General features: G+C 39.5%; 1 protein-coding gene across 1 annotated transcript in view; it reads left to right on the top strand.

The window, feature by feature from the left end:
• RIT2 (Ras like without CAAX 2) overlaps nucleotides 1-13,904 on the top strand; it is a 178,089-nt gene extending 164,185 nt beyond the window's left edge. Inside the window, exon 5 of the mRNA XM_074855732.1 lies at nucleotides 12,381-13,904. Within this exon, the coding sequence (XP_074711833.1) occupies nucleotides 12,381-12,608 (228 nt within the window). The 3' untranslated portion in view covers nucleotides 12,609-13,904. The remainder of the gene's footprint in view (nucleotides 1-12,380) is intronic.
• The last annotated feature ends 3,416 nt before the right edge of the window (nucleotides 13,905-17,320 follow it).

The raw sequence follows: 17,320 nt of genomic DNA, 5'->3' as shown, positions 1-17,320 counted from the left end.
TTAATACAGCATCTTTTACACATCAAAATACTGTCTGCACAATTGAATGGATACATCATGGATAGAGGAGGTTAAGCAGATGCTTCTAGCAAGGAGTTTCCAACATTCTGTTTGTTAAAATTCTGTTTTCTCATTCTACCCCTGAGCTAGCATAATAAAGATATAATTTGTCTTCCTTCCCTCCACCATCCTTCCACCTTCACTCTTCTGCTTATCTCTCCTTCTCTCTTCACTATATCTTTTCCTTTGTGACAACAAACAAGAACTATCATCACAGTCGACTTGTTTGGTTTCAGTCAAAAATTAAGATTCTAGACAAAAACCCTACTGATTAATCCTCAAGCATAATCATTGCTTAAGTTTCTGATGGTAAAGTATCCAAGATGCCTTGGGCATATATACAAGAATGTTTGGGGCTATATTCAACAAAGTTAAGGTTCTGCCAGCTGTTAGCTGTTACTTTGCTTGCTTTAAGGTGCTCAGTCTTCTGAGTAAAAATCAAAGCCCACAGGCAGCAAATACAGAAGGGTTATCCAAAGAAACGTCTTGCTGAATGGGGAGCTTGCCAACAGGACAAGCTAACCACAGATGTACTAACAAGTTACCACGGAAACTATCTGAGTGAAAGTTAGCCTGCAGCAAAAGTGAGGCAATTTGAGTGAGGTTAGCAGGCAATAAGAGAGCTTGTTATGTCTAATTAGCTAAATGCATTCTTACAGCTCTTCTTACCCACTGGCCATTTAAGATTTTTAATTTTTCTCCCTCAGCGCACTCATTTCTCATTGCTATCCCCTTCATATGCAGTTCTTCAGACTCAATATTTTATTATGCATTGTCCGTGCTGGTGGATCACATCACATGATGGAGCTAAGTGGATGCTCCTTATGCAGCTGTCATTCGCATTTTAAGCTTCTTATGTCACAAACCTCTCCCAATGTTCCTGTGACCAAGAAGAGACCCTTTGCTCATCCATGAGCTCTCCTTTCACCACATTAGAAAGGAGCTGATAAGGAAGTCTTCAGTGAAGATCTCATGAATTTTTTCAGTCAATTCATATTCTGCAAAAGTGTAATATTTTGCTTGAACTAATATTGACATGGGGAAGATCAATGTCATTAGTTTAATAAAGATACTGTGCAAGTATTTCCCATAAAGAGATTGTTTGACAAACCTTTCCAATCAACTTCAAAATTACTAAACACTCAAAATTAATTACATGTTCCAGGAAAAAAGACAACAGCTCACCACTCCCATTTTCTGATATAACATCCCCCTCACATTGGATCAATTAACTTTTTCTTTGAAAAGCAACTGAAGTAATAGGTGGAAAGGTGAAACATTGTCCTGTAAATTGCGCACAAGGCACTTTGAAATCTCATACATATCAACACTTGCTTCAACAGACAATTTCTGAAAAAAAAAAAAAAAAAAATTCCATTGCAGTCCAAATCTCTATAAATCCATTATAAATTCCTCCTCTGCCTCCCTTCTGTCAGATACCCAGTTCGGCAGCCAAGACAGAATCCCTGAATCCCAGCAGATGACAATTGCGTGGAGATGAAGGGACAGGGAGAGATCTGTTGCAATTTTATTTTCACTGCCAGGAACTTATCATGGTGTTCTCTGTCTGCCTGCAAACTGCATCTGGGAGTATGTTTAGATGTGAAAACAATACACCAGAATATATGTGTATTGCACTCCACGTAGAGTGAAGCAATATGTGGTGTCAGGACACACAACACTATTTACTATATTTGGAACTCGTATTTTTTATGACCTTTTTATTCCAGTGTTGGAAACTGATATTCAGCTTAAGCACAAAGGGAACTTTCAGAGCTTAATTCCAGTAGTCTGTTCAGATGTCTAAAAATGACACATTTAACTGAACACAAGCTTTGGATACTTTGGCTGGAAAGATTATTTCAGTTTTGCAAATCACCAATATTTTTGTTTAGTTGTGTAGGGCTTTTTACTTCATTTACCATTCTTCTTTGTGACTATATATACAAACACACATAAATAAATATAAAACTCTTTCTACTTCTTCCTTGTCTTCTATTTAGTTGTCAAAATTTCCTTGTGATCTCCTTCAAATTTCTTGTATCACGTTTCCCAGTCTTCAGCAGACAATGGTGGAAAATAATACACTGAAAGCAGTGTCCTGCTCTGCTCTCCTCACTGACTCCTGCTCTGTTTTCTTATCTTCTCATGTCAGTGAAGTGATTGCAGGACAAAATATTGCTGTTAGAGGCTGTGTTACTCCCATCTTCAAAGTAATATAATGACAGAGAGATTTGCATAGGTTATGAGGTATTAAGTAGATTTACTCACTACCCAGTCTGCTTAGTGCCTGAGTCCTAATGAAGAACTGAATTCATGTGACTAGTGGAATTTTAATGTCTAACAAATAAGTGAAAATAGCTTACACCAGCATAAAGATAGATAAAAGATATGGGGGCTGGTTGTACTGGACTGATAGTTAACTTGTGCTTACAGAGCAATAGAAATCACTTGCTGTGTTAAAATACTACTATTAATGCTTTATTTGCTTAAAAAAAGTCTAAAATGTGCAGTTTAAACTTCTTTTACATGTAAATTTTTAATAAACGTCTATTGTTAACAGATGATAATTGATTTTATTGTTGCTTACAAAAAATTGAAAATATTTTCCTTTCTTGTAAACTTAAAACTACAATTCCTAAATTTTTTCCCTACAAAAACCTGGTCCCCTCTTGTGGATGTTCCAAGCTGAACTGATGTAGAAATGTCTGCTTTTTGTAACCATCTTATGGCCATCTATGTCTTCAGCTGAGTGTTGCAATCAAAGTACCTTTAAAGATGATGGACAATTTAGAAAATTGTCAGATCTCTGAAAAATGCTTTGAGCAATTGACCCGTACTTGTTCATCTTGAAGATTGATGCTAAAAATTTAACACTTCCACATTCTCTTCAAATTAGACCCAGAGCTATTGCTGACTGATGCAAGATCATGTGTGGCTTTGAGTATCCAATTCAGTCAGATCCTGAGGCTATGTCTCTAGAAACATTTCCTGGTATAAAGATGCTTTAACCCACTCATCAGTCTTACTTTTGACAAGATGAAGTCAAAAGAGTATGGTCTGTAGTAGAGAACAACTTCAGTCTAACCTGCAGACAGCACCCTGATTCCATAGTGATTTTTACATGAAATTAGATGTTGATTTAATTATTTAGCATTACATCTGTGAAATAATGAAGTAACATTATCACAAGTTGGAAGCAATAGACCTAGGACCCTCATGTGTTTTGCTTGCTTTGCAATTAGACAACTGCATGGACAATGTTTCTCTTTATTGAAAACATTTGCCCAAAGCAGGAATGAAATTATCTGAAGTCATAGCTCCTGTGTTGCAGGGATACTGTAGATCCAAAGTGTGGAAAAAATAGATCCAAAAGGGAAAGAAAGACTAGACAGAAATGAGTGCTGGGCAGTAATCTCTATCACAAAAGATGCTAAAAAACTCCAGGAATTATTCAAATGTGCATTAGCATTGGATCTAGATTTTTTTTCATATGAAAAAGCGTAAGACAGATGTATTTAAAGAAATAAGTAGTAATAACTTAGAGTTTTCATAGAAGAGTGTAGCAATGACCATAGCAGTTCAGAGGAAATGTCAGTCTCATCTAACAGTGGTCACTAGTGAAGAGCAGGAGAGTTTGGTGATATTTCATCTGATTACTTTCCCAGCCTCCAATTTGCAGTTCCCTTGCATTTAATGAGGGTATGATTCTTCCTAGCTCAGAACACAGAGTTTAAGCTGTGTTTCATGTCCCACCTTCGTGACTAACCAGGCCAGAAGTACATAATTTGGGATAGATGAATCTCTCTGGTTTTGTCAAGAAATTTAATTTTTCTCAAAACTATTATACAGTTTTCCTTTAAAAAATGAGCAAATTACTTTTACAGTCCCACACTCTCCATCCTCCATCCCCTAAAAATAAGACACAAAGCTCATCACAGAAGCTCCAGAGAATCCTATCATTTTCCACATGGCAAAAACCTCATTTTCCTTCCTGTTCAAATACAAAAGCCAGGTTATGAGGGGAAGGGAAAGAGTATCTGAGCCTCTGTAATTCAAGTGCCTTCAGAGGCTGGAACAGCTGAGGATGTGAGATATGTAGTGCTGTTCCATGTGCTATTTCCATACCATCCAGTCTGTCAGGGCAAAAGTTCACACAGCAAGACCACATCTTCTCCTTGGTCCAGTCTGTTAATCCTGTCTACAACCATTCACGCTAAACCCCATTCTGATCACCAGTAATTCTTAAGTGTGAAACCAGTAAAAAACATCACAGAGTGGCAAGGCAAGAAGGAAAACATGGAAAACTCTTACAAGACACGAGCTTTCATGTAAGTCTGGGGAAGGAGAAAGAGGAACAGAACTAATTGCAATTCCCTTACAATAATGATTAATTGTATGGCAGCTTTTATCTCATCTACCCTTGTAATCTAGAAAGCTAGCAAAGCTGAGCCTGCAGAATTGCCTGCCATGAAGTTAGAGTGAGGTTTGTTCAGCTAATTACTTCTGAAGACTTCCAAATGGATTTAAGAGTAATGGTGTTGACATGAAATTCTCCTCTCACGTATCTGCAGTGTTACTCATTTACTGCTCAGGCTGCTGAAAAGAGGTGTCTGCTTCTGCATAGACTGAGGAAAAAAATAAGGTGCACATGTGTGGTTGAATGACAAATGCTGGTTTGCGTCAGCAGAAACTAGTTGTGAATTCTAGTGGAATCTTGGCCAAATCATATTGGTAACTGCAGTGTACACATTTGTAAATGTGATCTTAAATAAAGGTTAAACTGTTTACGGTTGTTGAAAGAAAAATTTCAACATTATATTTTTAAAGAGCAATTAACCTTAGTTTATTTAAAATTCTGAAACAAAACAGAATGTTTGTGTTGAGAGAGATGGAAACTGAAGATTTTAACACCAAGGATATTTGTTTTACTTTTGTATTTGCTGTACATTTGTTTAGACCTGAAACATAGTCATGCTGAATGTCTCACCACAGAGAGGAAACAATGGTTATTCAGAAAAGCCTAATCTTCAACATTTCTTTCAGCCTGAATTGATTTCCACTTGATCTTGTTTTTTCCACTCCTTTCAGGGGTGTTATTGCTCAGTGGCAAGAATATGATAGGCAGTTTATAAATGTAAATATCTGAAGAAAGAGAAGAAGGGTAAAAGGGCTTGGAACAATTTTTTCTTCTTTATAAAAAATATTCCATGACAAATATTATGTGAACAAATAACAACAGTGCTGCTTGTCTTAAAAAGACAAAAAGATTGATTTTTCTGTTTTTTCTGGTTCTGCTCAGGTTTTCAACCTCAGCCACTGTTGTAATATCCAAGTATTTGAGCTTTGACCTGAACAATAGCATTTCACACTTGGAAAGTTCCTTATACCAGCCTGTAGAAAGTCTCTGCCACCATGCCTGTTGATACAACACTTGGCCAAGGAAATAATAAATAACTGTCAAAAATGACATAGGTATAATAGATCTGCTTTTGGGTTAGTGGATTGGGCTGCGTGTTTCTCAAAACAGGAATCAAATGCTTATGATGAAAGCCTTTGGCTCTGGTAAAGGCAGGTACCAATGTAGAAACATTCAGCTCAACCCTCTCCAGACACAATCCCATCTATCAAAATATAGAACCTGTCGCCATCCAGATTACTGGGTAGGTCCCTGATGCTTGTCAGTGCTGGGTGGCCGAGGACCACCTAATTTCTTTCTGGTACTTTAGACATAGAATGATGAACTAAGACTAGTGAAAATTGGTCAGTCCTTGTTCATCATTAATGAGAAAACTCACAGGTCCTGTGCAGGAGTGCCTTCAGCATAAACTCAGTGGTTAGGGCTGGGATTAAAACTATTATCATTCGTGTCAGATAGGCAATACCCATTTTTTTTGCTTTTTGTTGTCCAGGATGGTATTCACCTTCTAGACCCATGAGATTACTTCCCTTTTTCTCTTGGCAAATTTTCTTATTAGAGACTGAGGAAATTGTGAATACCCTCACAGAAACACAGAATCATCTAGGTTGGAAAAGACCTTGAAGATCATCTAGTCCAACTGTTAACCTCACACTGACTGTTCTCAGCTCCACCAGATCCCTCAGTGCTGTGTCAACTCAACCCTTAAACCCCTCCAGGGGTGGGGACTCCACCACTGCCCTGGGCAGCCCATTCCAACACCCAACAACACCTTCTGGACAGAAATACTTCCTAATAGCCAACCTGACCCTTCCCTGGCACAACTTGAGGCCATTCCTTCTTGTCCTGTCACATGTTACTTGGTTAAAGAGACTCATCCCCCCTCTCTGCACCCTCCTTTCAGGTAGTTGTAGAGGGCGATGAGGTCTCCCCTCAGCCTCCACTTCTCCAGAATAAACCCCCCCAGTTCCCTCAGCCACTCCCCATCAGACCTGTGCTCCAGACCCTGCACCAGCTTCGTTGCCCTTCTCTGGACACGCTCGAGTAATTCAATGTCCTTTTTGTAGTGAGGGGCCCAAAACTGAACACAGTCATCGAGGTGCGGCCTCACCAGTGCTGAGTACAGGGGCAAGATCACTTCCCTGTCCCTGCTGGTCACACTATTTCTGATGCAAGCCAGGATACCATTGGCCTTCTTGGCCACCTGGGCACACTGCTGGCTCCTGTTCAGCCGGCTGTCAATCAACACCCCCAGGTCCCTCTCTGACTGGCAGCTCTCCAGCCACTCCTCCCCAAGCCTGTAGCGCTGCTGGGGGTTGTTGTGGCCCAAGTGTAGCACCCAGCATTTGGCCTTATTGAAACTCCTCCAATTGGCCTCAGCCCATCGCTCCAGCCTGTCCAGGTCTCTCTGCAGAGCCTCCCTACCCTCGACCACATCAACACTCCCACCCAACTTGGTGTCATCTGCAAACTGACTGAAGCTGCACTCGATCCCCTCATCTAAATCATCAATAAAGATGTTAAATAGGAGTGGCCCCAAAACCGAGCCCTGGGGGACACCACTCGTGACCGGCCACCAACCGGATTTAACTCCGTTCACCACAACTCTTTGGGCCCGGCCATTCAACCAGTTTTTTACCCATCGAAGCGTGTGCCCATCCAAGCCACGAGCAGCCAGTTTTGCCAGGAGAATGCTGTGGGAAATGGTGTCTAAGGCCTTACTGAAGTCAAGGTAAACAACATCCCCAGCCTTTCCCTCATCCAATAAGCAGGTCGCCCTGTTGTAGAAGAAGATCAGGTTTGTCAAGCAGGACCTGCCTTTCATAAACCCATGCTGACTGGGCATGATCATCTGGTTGTCCCACATGTGTTGTGTGGTGGTACTCAGGATGACCTGCTCCAGCAGCTTCCTGGGCAATACCTTTGATCTCTTCAGCTTTTTCCTACGGCATATTATATATTTGTACCTGTACCAAAAGTTTATTATGCTTGTTCTCATATGTTGAGGGAATGGACTGTGATGGGAAGGGACCTCAACATTTGTATGGATTATTCAGGATTGCCTGCCTGTCTCTAAACTGATATCCAGGTGCTAATAAACAACCTAACATCTGGTTCTTTCTTTCTGGAATGGGGCATTTTGGGAAACAGAAAAAATCCTCCAGAGATGAAGGGAAAGGACATGGATCTTTCCTAGACATCATTCAGAGTACTTGTGGCTCTTCCTACTGATTTTATTGCTCACTGTGGTGCAAAGAAGGCTGTTCAAGATGCTGCTTCACTCTGTATGTTCTTAAACAGTTATCTTTTGTTTACAGCTCACATAAGTTATTGCCTGTCAAAAATACAGAGCTTGATCAAAAACCACTGGAATTCCTCCTATTAACCTCAGTGGGATTTAGGTGAGCACTCTGTTGAGAAACATGTGTCTCCTTCTGTCTCTGAGTCATCATTAAAATGACATGTCTTCAGCAAAGAAAAATCACAGAATGAAGCTTTTGGATTTATAATTATCACCCTATTTCCCATTGCAAAATTAATGAGACTGCAAAATTAAGTCTGTAACAAAAATCTAGGAGAAACCTTGCAATCCTTACCACTCCACCTGCAGTTTCCAGACCCCTCCATGGCAACCTGGAGATCCCAGTCACAGGGGGAAGCTGCAAAACTGTCTCAAGTAGACTATGCTGTTGAAGGGATGAGATGCACAAATGGAAATGCACTGCTTTCCTGCATGAAGACCACCACTAGTTTAGCCAAGGTGTTACTGTTGACTCTGCTAATACAATCTCTGTCAATGAAATCTACTTTGGGATGTTTCTGTTGCTGCCTTGACCAAAGGAGAGACAAAACTCAACATAAAATAATCTGATCCTGATGGAGATTTTCCAGATAATGACAGTCCAAGGGCAGATGTAGACTATTGATCTGTTTAGTTTCTTTGCACTTCCCTTCTCAGATACAGATATTTTTATGTTCTGCCTGTGGGGACCAATGATTACCAGTGCCTCCCCACCCACCGCCCAGCCCAGGTGGCTTTGTGCTCTCTTTCTGGTTGTGCAGAAGCTGACCTTAGTGGGGAACTGACTGTCTTAAAGATGGCAGCTCATCCATCACGGCTTTCTCAGGCTGTCAGCATTGCATTTAATCTCACTTGTAATTTTCTGAGGGAGGTTTGCAAAAGCCACAAACAGAATTTTAATGCTATAAAATGTGGTTTGTAGCCAGTGAATACTTCTTGTCAGTATGAAGTTGTGCTGTGTTCCAGCTGCCCTGAACTGTCCAGAGATGAAAACTATGAAATTCAGTCTACAGTCCCATATGTTATCCACAGTCCACATGCTGTTGTAACCGGCATATCTTCCCTCTCAACACACACATGCCCAAAAGGGCACTCAGAACCACGCACTTTTCAAGGAAGATGTGAAATGACTGTTTTCCTGGGGGGTCACACATCATGTCCATGAGGCTTTATTGCCCATTTTATGGATTCATCCTGAGAGATCTTACTCTTTGTTTATACTGCAAGCTTCATGCCTTGCTTCTGGAAGTCCTGATTCAAACCCTTCCCAGATAATCACAATTTTTAAAGTTTGGATCAAACTCAGAAAATTTCTGCCAGCTTTTAAATTTTCATTTTTCATTATCTTAACTACATCATTCTTTCATTTCATTCCCTTCTTAAGGTTTACCAGCAAAGGAATGAGCTAAATTGGAATCAATATAACCAGAATTATACTCTGGGAAACAGTGGCAGATTCAATCACGGAGGGTTACTCTAAAGTTGAGATATAAAGCTCTGCCTCCCAGATATATATTCAATAGAGTGACCTCGCTCTCTGACCTGTCTGTCCGTGTCACACTGACAGATCATATCTTCCACTGCTACACACCCGCGGAAGCTGCACTTTGTCAACAAGTCCCTGAGCTGTGCAGACCTGGGATGGATTTCTATGATAGTTTCTCTTCTAGCAATAAAATGGGAACAAGGTAAATCCCTGGAATTATGAGGGTGTCAGTGACCTCATCAAGGGCTTTATCCCTTGTTTCTCATTCCATAGATGTCTAGCCTCTTGACCAAATTATGAACAGAAAGAAAAATGTGTATTTTTCCTGTAGACATCTCTCTATATTTATGTTTTCTTCAGCAAACAGATTAATTAAATTACTATAGCTATATTTTCGTTGTTGCTGGAAGCAGTAATGATAATTATGACAACATTAGATTTCAGAGAAACCTCTTTTCAGCCTTGAAGCTGAAAAGCTTCAGCTAAACGTCCTGACTTTGTTTGTGCCAGGTGTCCTTCTCATGCTGAATTAGTTCATTAAACTTCACCAAAGCAGTTAATCTGTTCCCGAGGGCAAGATTTAAGAAAAGTAGCAGGCTTTGAAATGAGCTATTGTCATTAATAACTTTAATGTTTTCTCTGTAATTTGACAGGAAACTGGAGTCCAAAACCAAACTTTTGCTGCTTTATATAGAAATCCAGCCAAATTTGGCCAAGTTACAAGCCTCCAGCCACATAGACACTGGGAGGAAGTTTTTCTGCACAATTTATTTCCCTTGAGTATTCTCCAGTTCTCACAGCTCTTAGCAGTCTTGTTTCATTAGAGAGCATAGCATGCCTTCCCTGCAGTTGTTCTTCCTTGCAGGTGGGAGAAAACATAGTTTTGATCCTAGAAAAGACAAAAAAAAAAAAAAAAAAAAAAAGAGTGGAACAAAAGAGGAATTACATGGGCAAAGACTAGACAATCACAGAGCAAAAACAAGACAATGCTTTATATTTGAGTATTGTTGTGCTTGCACCCTAATTATATTTACGACCTCACCATTCTTTAACATGAGGAAGGTTCAATTTATGTGTATTTTTTTTTTTCTTTTTGGGTAATGAATGTATAATGTCTTTACTGAAACTGCAGCTCTGTGTAATCATTTGCTCAGAACTGCAGTCTCTTTAACAAAATGAAATAAAAACCCCCTTTCAGCTCAAACAATGCATAGCAAGGAAAAAAATGATTATAAACTCCAAAATAGACCAAAATACTCTTCTATCCAGACAATCAATTTCTCAATGGTGCCCAATAGACATATTGAATCACACATTTTGCTTACACAGCTGCCCAGAGAAAAACAAGGACCATATTGCTACCCATCTCCTTTTGCTAAAGGTTGGCAATTATAGCAGTTGGAAAGCGGTAACAATCTTTCATTGTGTCAGTGAGTATTGTTCAGGTTGGCATACAACCTTCCTGCTTATCCTTACAATATTCTTAATTAAATTAAGATTATACCTGTAACATAGAGGAATGATCCTACTAATGTTACAAACTGAAATGTAACTCAATGCAAAGGTGATGGGAAGGATTTCTGTGGTCTGTGTTATTCAGGTACATACTCAGTGCAGATTTACCTCCAGGTTGGAGTGAACTGATTTTCAGTTTCATCCCAAATCCTGTTTCTCACTGTGCCCATCTTTACAGACAGATGCAAAAACATCCTCGTGGTAGGTATAAGAGAGTTTGTTTGTATCTTGAAACATGGTTTATTTTCCTAATAAATATGAATGACACATTGGGTGCATGAAGGTAGAAATAAAATTTAAAAAATCCCACAAGATTAGTTTTGTGGTAGACAGTAACAATTGAGACTTTTCATAGCCTATTATGTAGCCTTTCACAAGACTGTCTCAAAGTACTTTTTTGCCTTTTTATCCAGATGGCTGGAAAGCTACTTGAATAAATCATGATATCCAAATACAAATAAAAACAAAGGCTGGAATTTCTGAACTAGAATTTGAATATAGAACATACATATCGTTCACACAGTTCATTCATTCTGTTTTATGTTTAAATACTGAAAAGAAAATATACTTTATCAGCTGGAAAGCTAGCTTAATATTTAGAAGCTCATAGAGTTTTCTCCTTGTTTTGCTGCAGACTTGCTACATGTTACTGGATGAGCTCCCAAGTGCAAAAAGTACCTTAAGTGGTAGGCAGCAGTACTCCTTATGATAAGCATTTAAACTCTGTTTAAAACACATGTTAATCAGCATGCTGAGCACCCCTCCATTTAGCAGACTGGCAGGTCACATGTCAAGAGGTAGCCAATATGGAAATTTTAGGAGTAACATCCTTGTTTCAAAATTCAGGCAAATTAAAAAAAAAATCTGTCTTGGCTACATCTAGAGTCATGGTGATTCCTCCTTTTACAGTTCCTCAAAATACAAAGATGCGCTTCCTCCGTGTTCTCTGAGAACAGTAAGTACATGAGGCCACTTAGGGAAGATGAGCTGAAAAACAAATAGATTTTGGATCTTCATACGGCTCAGGCATGAGCTAAGTGATAGGATTACAGGCCTGCCAAGACCAAAACACTTAAAGGCATGCTTAGAAATTAATGTGACTGAAAAATCTTAAGGTATGAAAACTGGTGTGCTTAAAGAGTCAAGTTGCCTCCACGGTTAGGTTAATGCTGAACAGAGATTTTCTAGGACCTTAATTCTGTGTAAGTCTTTCTGGACATCCATTCCAGTCTACTGAATAAAGATACCAGCACTATCAAACTACAGGATTACTGCACTAAAAGAGGAAATACATGGGGAAAAAAAAAAAAACCAAAACCAAAACCAAAACAAAACAAAAAAAAAATCAGAATCAGGGAAATAATGTACCTGAGCACATGAATATTGTTAGTATGCTCTCTTCAAATCTCTCATGGATTCAATCTGATCCTTTCATTCTTGAATCTTCTCTGTCAGGTACTGTTAGAATATTTTCCTGTAAAATTAAAGGTCAGTGATTTGCAGTATCCAGAAAGTCAGACTACATATACTGTATCGTTCTTGTGTTGATTCATGCTCTGTGCATTAGACAATATTTATGGACTTTTTTTTCCCTGTAGGTTTCAACTGAAGAAGGAATGAGCTTAGCCAGAGAATACTCCTGCTCCTTTTTTGAGACTTCAGCTGCCCTCCGCTTCTACATTGATGATGTCTTTCATGGACTAGTGAGGGAAATCCGAAGGAAAGAAACCTCACTGCCTATGGTAGAGAAGAAGATGAAGAGGAAGGATAGTCTGTGGCGGAAATTGAAAGGATCCCTGAAGAAAAAAAAGGAAAGTACAACCTGATGGCAGTTCCCCATGAGCCACCCAGCAGGAGCTGACCACAACAACCTGTAACATTTCAAAAAGGCAGCATTGACACAGCATCTTCCAGACTATGTCCTGGAGTTCCTTCCCTTCAGCCCTCCTGCAGAAGTAGCTCCTTGAAGGCCCAATTCATGGTTGCCCTGTGGCTCCGCTGTATTATAAATAAATTCACTTAACATACCCTCTCATCTCTTCTCTGCAAATCTGAGTGGAGAAAATACTGTGGTTTTTTCACCTGTGGTCCCTGGCTGGTCTTCAAATGCCAGGAGTTAAGCCAGCATCCAAGGCAGAAATAATTTCCACCAGCTCTAGAACAAGGGATGCACTTATTGCTTCCTCTCTACATGCATGGATCATTTCACCATCCCAGGAATGAATAACACTGATTTCAATGAACATTTTGACTATTTAAGGACTTTGGGATTTGACCTTCAGCTTTGTATTCACATGTAGGTTTAGGGTTAGACTATGCTCAGCCCACACGCACATGTCTGTGTGTGAATATGTGTGTGTGAACCAGGCCCAAAGGGAATGCTGGGGCTCCTGATTTTGACCTTGTAGAGCCCTAACATCATTGTGTCCTTTCCATTTAGCCAGAAGGGTTAGCAAGCATAACACCAGCCGTCTGGAGGCTACAGGGTCACTGCTCTGTCTCCTCTGCTTATTGCTCATCAGGACTGACTAGCAGAGGTGCCGTGTCCTACAGACATGCAGTACATTAAAATCATAGAATTGGGTTGGAAAGGACCTTTAAAGGCCATCTAGTCCAACCTACCTGCAATAAGCAAGAACATCTTCAACTAGATCAGGTTGCTCAGAGGCTTGTTCAACCTGACCTTGAACATTTCCAGGTATGAAGCATCTATCACATCTCTGGAGGATTTGTTCCAATGTTTCACCATTAGCCACACTCCTGCATACCACCAAGGAGTGCACAAAAGCACTGTCTGTGTGATGCTTCCCAGAGCCCTCCCTAGAGCAGTGCAGCTCTGTCCCAGAACATAACAACATCTGTGATGTAGCATTCAGCCCTTGACTTACTAGAGAGAATCAGGTTAGTCACCATCTTTTGCAGTCCTTGACCATCCAAGTGAATCATTTGATCGATCAGTTGGACAGGTCTTTTAAATACTCCTTTTTAAAGCTGGCATGAAGTTTAGAGTATAGTCTCATTGACCTTTTTTTCCCAAACTTCTTTTATTATTGACTTTATTTACAATTAAAATATGCATACATTTTGTCAAAAATAAAGATTGTGATTTCCATGAAACCATACTAGTAGTCAGTGTCATTTGTGTCTGTCCTGAAGTGATTGATATCATTAGAAAAATATGTATGTTTGTTAGTAAATGTTCATGTTTTCATTCTTCATCTTTGACAGTTTTTCAGGGTTTCAAATAATTATGTTTTGGATGATCTGGGGGATGGTTTATTTGTTTTGCTCTGCTAAACTTGGAAAGGCTATGGTTTCATGAAGAATTTTATTTCGTTAAAACCTGATGTCTTGTCCTCCACTTTCCTTTCAAGAAAATTCAGTGATATTTTTTGACTTGTCAATAATTCTCCATCAGAAGTATTACTTTATATAGTTACATAATATATGGATATATTTCTATTTTGGAAATATTGTTTCAGAGGAATACAAACACACACATGTATTTAAGCTGAATTTTTGTTTTCCTGCCTCCAACAGCAGAAGTCTGCATTTATACTATTGTAATTACTATTATTATTTTACCTTTATTGCCACAGAGATTTTAGGTCAAGCATCCTAGAGAAAAAAAGATGTGCTTGTCCAAAGAGTTTATGAGCTAAGTGTTGGGGGAGAGACAACAGGAGGCTGCACTGAACAGATGGCAGCTATGAGACAATAAATAACAAGGGGAAACATCTGTGACTGTTCCAACACTGCACACTGCATAGAGGGGAACAAAGCAGTCATTCCACGCATAAGAGACCATAGAAATTACTATCCTGAGAAACCTTGAGGGATGCTCATTGGTCTTTTTCAGGCAGATGCCTAAGCTTTGAGTCAACTGAAAACCATTTAGTATTGGTTATCATGTCATTACACCCACCCTACTGAGGGATAGAGTATAGCAACATTGGCTTGGCTCCGTAGCTTTAGGGGTACCTTAGTTCAAGCCAGTTTGCAATACAGTAAAGTTTGCAAAAGAGGGCATAGATATAATCTAAAATTAAATTTTAAATTGATTTATATAATAAACATGCCCCTTCTCTGACATGAAGGTCATCTGGCATGAGCACTCTTAGTCTTCAGAGCAGCGTTACCACACACAAGCTGCTGTTGGAAGCAGTCCCTGGACTATACTAGGTTCTACACCATGCTCAGCAACTGGTTACAAAAGTGCTGGCTTGCATGGTCTGAAACCAAGCTAGAGATCATTTTAACAATTTAACAGTATAGATGTGCTCAGGTGCCTCCTGGGGTGTGTTCAAACTACTAGTACAGACACAGCTTACATAGTCATATTTTTAAGTGTACCAAGCCCATGAAATCTTCAGGTTTCAAGTCTCTCCACAACCAGTCCCCTTTTCACATTTTGAAAAGTATTTGGTATTAGGTTAATCTCTACAAGAACGAGGTATCATACCCTCTGACGATACTCCGCTACGTCTTCCATTAACAATTTCAGGCATCTGAATATGTATTGGGCAGAAATGCCTCTGTTATCTCACTCCACTGTGATCTTATAAAACTTCAGCATGATATCTAGTCATTCAGAGTCTCTCTTAGGTTAATAAGGAGAGGCAGGTTCCTCTGGTTGGTGATATGTCCCATCTGGCTTGGATAATTAGCACAGGATGAATGACCCCCTGAAATGGCTGCCTCTTTCCAGTGACTATCTGTTGCTCCATAAAGAGCAGCTTCATCTCCAAGTCTAACCTTTAGATGGCTAAATTCAGATATGATAAACCCCATCTCTAACAATTTCTCCACCTACCTATCTATGGTAGAGTGTGGTGCTGTAAATTCTTGGCATTGAATCTTGTCTCTGAAACACCTGATCATCTTCTATTTTTAAATAGGGAAAGTCATTCTGATTTACCATCACCCAATTCCTCAATAATCTATAATGCTTAACCTCAGTTAATTGAGCAGAGCTGATGGAGGTTATAGTCAGTGAGGATAACATAAGTCATAACTGCACAAGAAGATGGGTGAAGGTGCTCTACCTAATTAATCATTATGATTCCGTCACAGAAGATTGTATTTTGCTGTCACACCTAGCAGACAGAATTAAAAACCAGCAGCTCTGTGTCTAAAGACTTTTCCATCTCTGACTAGTCTCTCACCTAATCATGCCTGGAAGATTTGAGGAAGGAAACCGATCACTTTATTTTGCTGTGTTGCCTATAGTCCCATGAAGGTGGCAGCTATAACTTACTCCGCTGTCAGACTGTGTTGCAGTTGGACCATAATTCAGTTTCCTCCAGGATTATAATTAAAGCCAACTAATAAATAAAGTAAAATAATAACATTTTGCAAATGTATCCATGGTGTCTCTTGCAAATACAAAATATATGGCAGTTAATTACCCTTCTTCCCAGTTATGGCAGATCACATGTTGTATCTAGTTGAGAAGTAATCTGAGGAAGGCTGTAAATCAAGGTGGAATATTGCAGTATTTAAGTTTTCCTTTTTCATGGATTTTGCATACAGGCCCTAGGACTCAAGCACAGAAACCTTCTGTGTTCCCTCATATTATAAGTTCATGAACTATGTTAACGGTCTGATGTTTTCACAAATGATTTAAAACAATTTCTTTACACGCCAAAACCCGTATATTTTGAGACTGAGTTGTAAGAATGCATAGCTAGATAGAAAAGAAGGAATTATCCTCATTTTGTCCACTATATAATATATATAAACTATATTATATATAGTTTGTATATGTCTCTCATTATTAGCCTTTCTTAGGTGTTTGAGCCCTCTCTGTATCATGACAGAAAAAAATAATATGCAACAATCAAAAGATGGGCCTCAGCAGATTTTAGTGTCTTCTAGCGATGATTTACACTCTCGAACTGTGTCAACATCTTCTCTCAAGTTGAATGTTACTCCCTGTAGGCCAGATTGCTGTACCTGCAGTAAGAAAATAGGTGCCAGTGGGCCTTCCTGTAGAGACAGTAAACAAAGTTACCTGCTTCAGGCACCTCAGAAGTGACACTGAGGTGATGATGTCAACTGTTAAAAGTTAAAGAGAAGACCATCAACTCATTTCATATAAATCACAAAAATTTTATAGTTAGTTATAGGAACACACCAGTGTTTGCCTGAATTCGTACTATCGATTGAAAGATGGATGTCTAACATAGACTATTGTACTAATACAATTCAAGTAAATATACTTACAGTAGTTAGCCACATGTAGACAACCTCCTCACGAATTATCTTCTGAGAGGTAGTAGGTGACTCTTTTCTGAGAGGTACAGAGGCATTCATTTGCTGACCTGACACACTCTCTAGAAAGGTGTGCTGCTTACCGGGGGCTCATATCAGGGATGTCACCAAGACACAAAACATTGTGCAGTCCACTGACAATTAGCTGCTGCTGTTGTTTAACATGGACACTAGTGACACAGCCAGGAGCAGTTCGAAGAGTATCAAGAAGGATTACAGAGCCCTGGGAATGGTGGTAAGGGACTCTGGAGTGCAGGTAGTTTTT

Source organism: Strix uralensis, chromosome Z, assembly GCF_047716275.1.
Source record: "Strix uralensis isolate ZFMK-TIS-50842 chromosome Z, bStrUra1, whole genome shotgun sequence".
Classification (NCBI taxonomy): Eukaryota; Metazoa; Chordata; class Aves; order Strigiformes; family Strigidae; genus Strix; species Strix uralensis.
The sequence above is the reverse complement of the archived record's forward strand: the minus strand, read 5'-3'. Positions and strand labels throughout refer to the sequence as shown.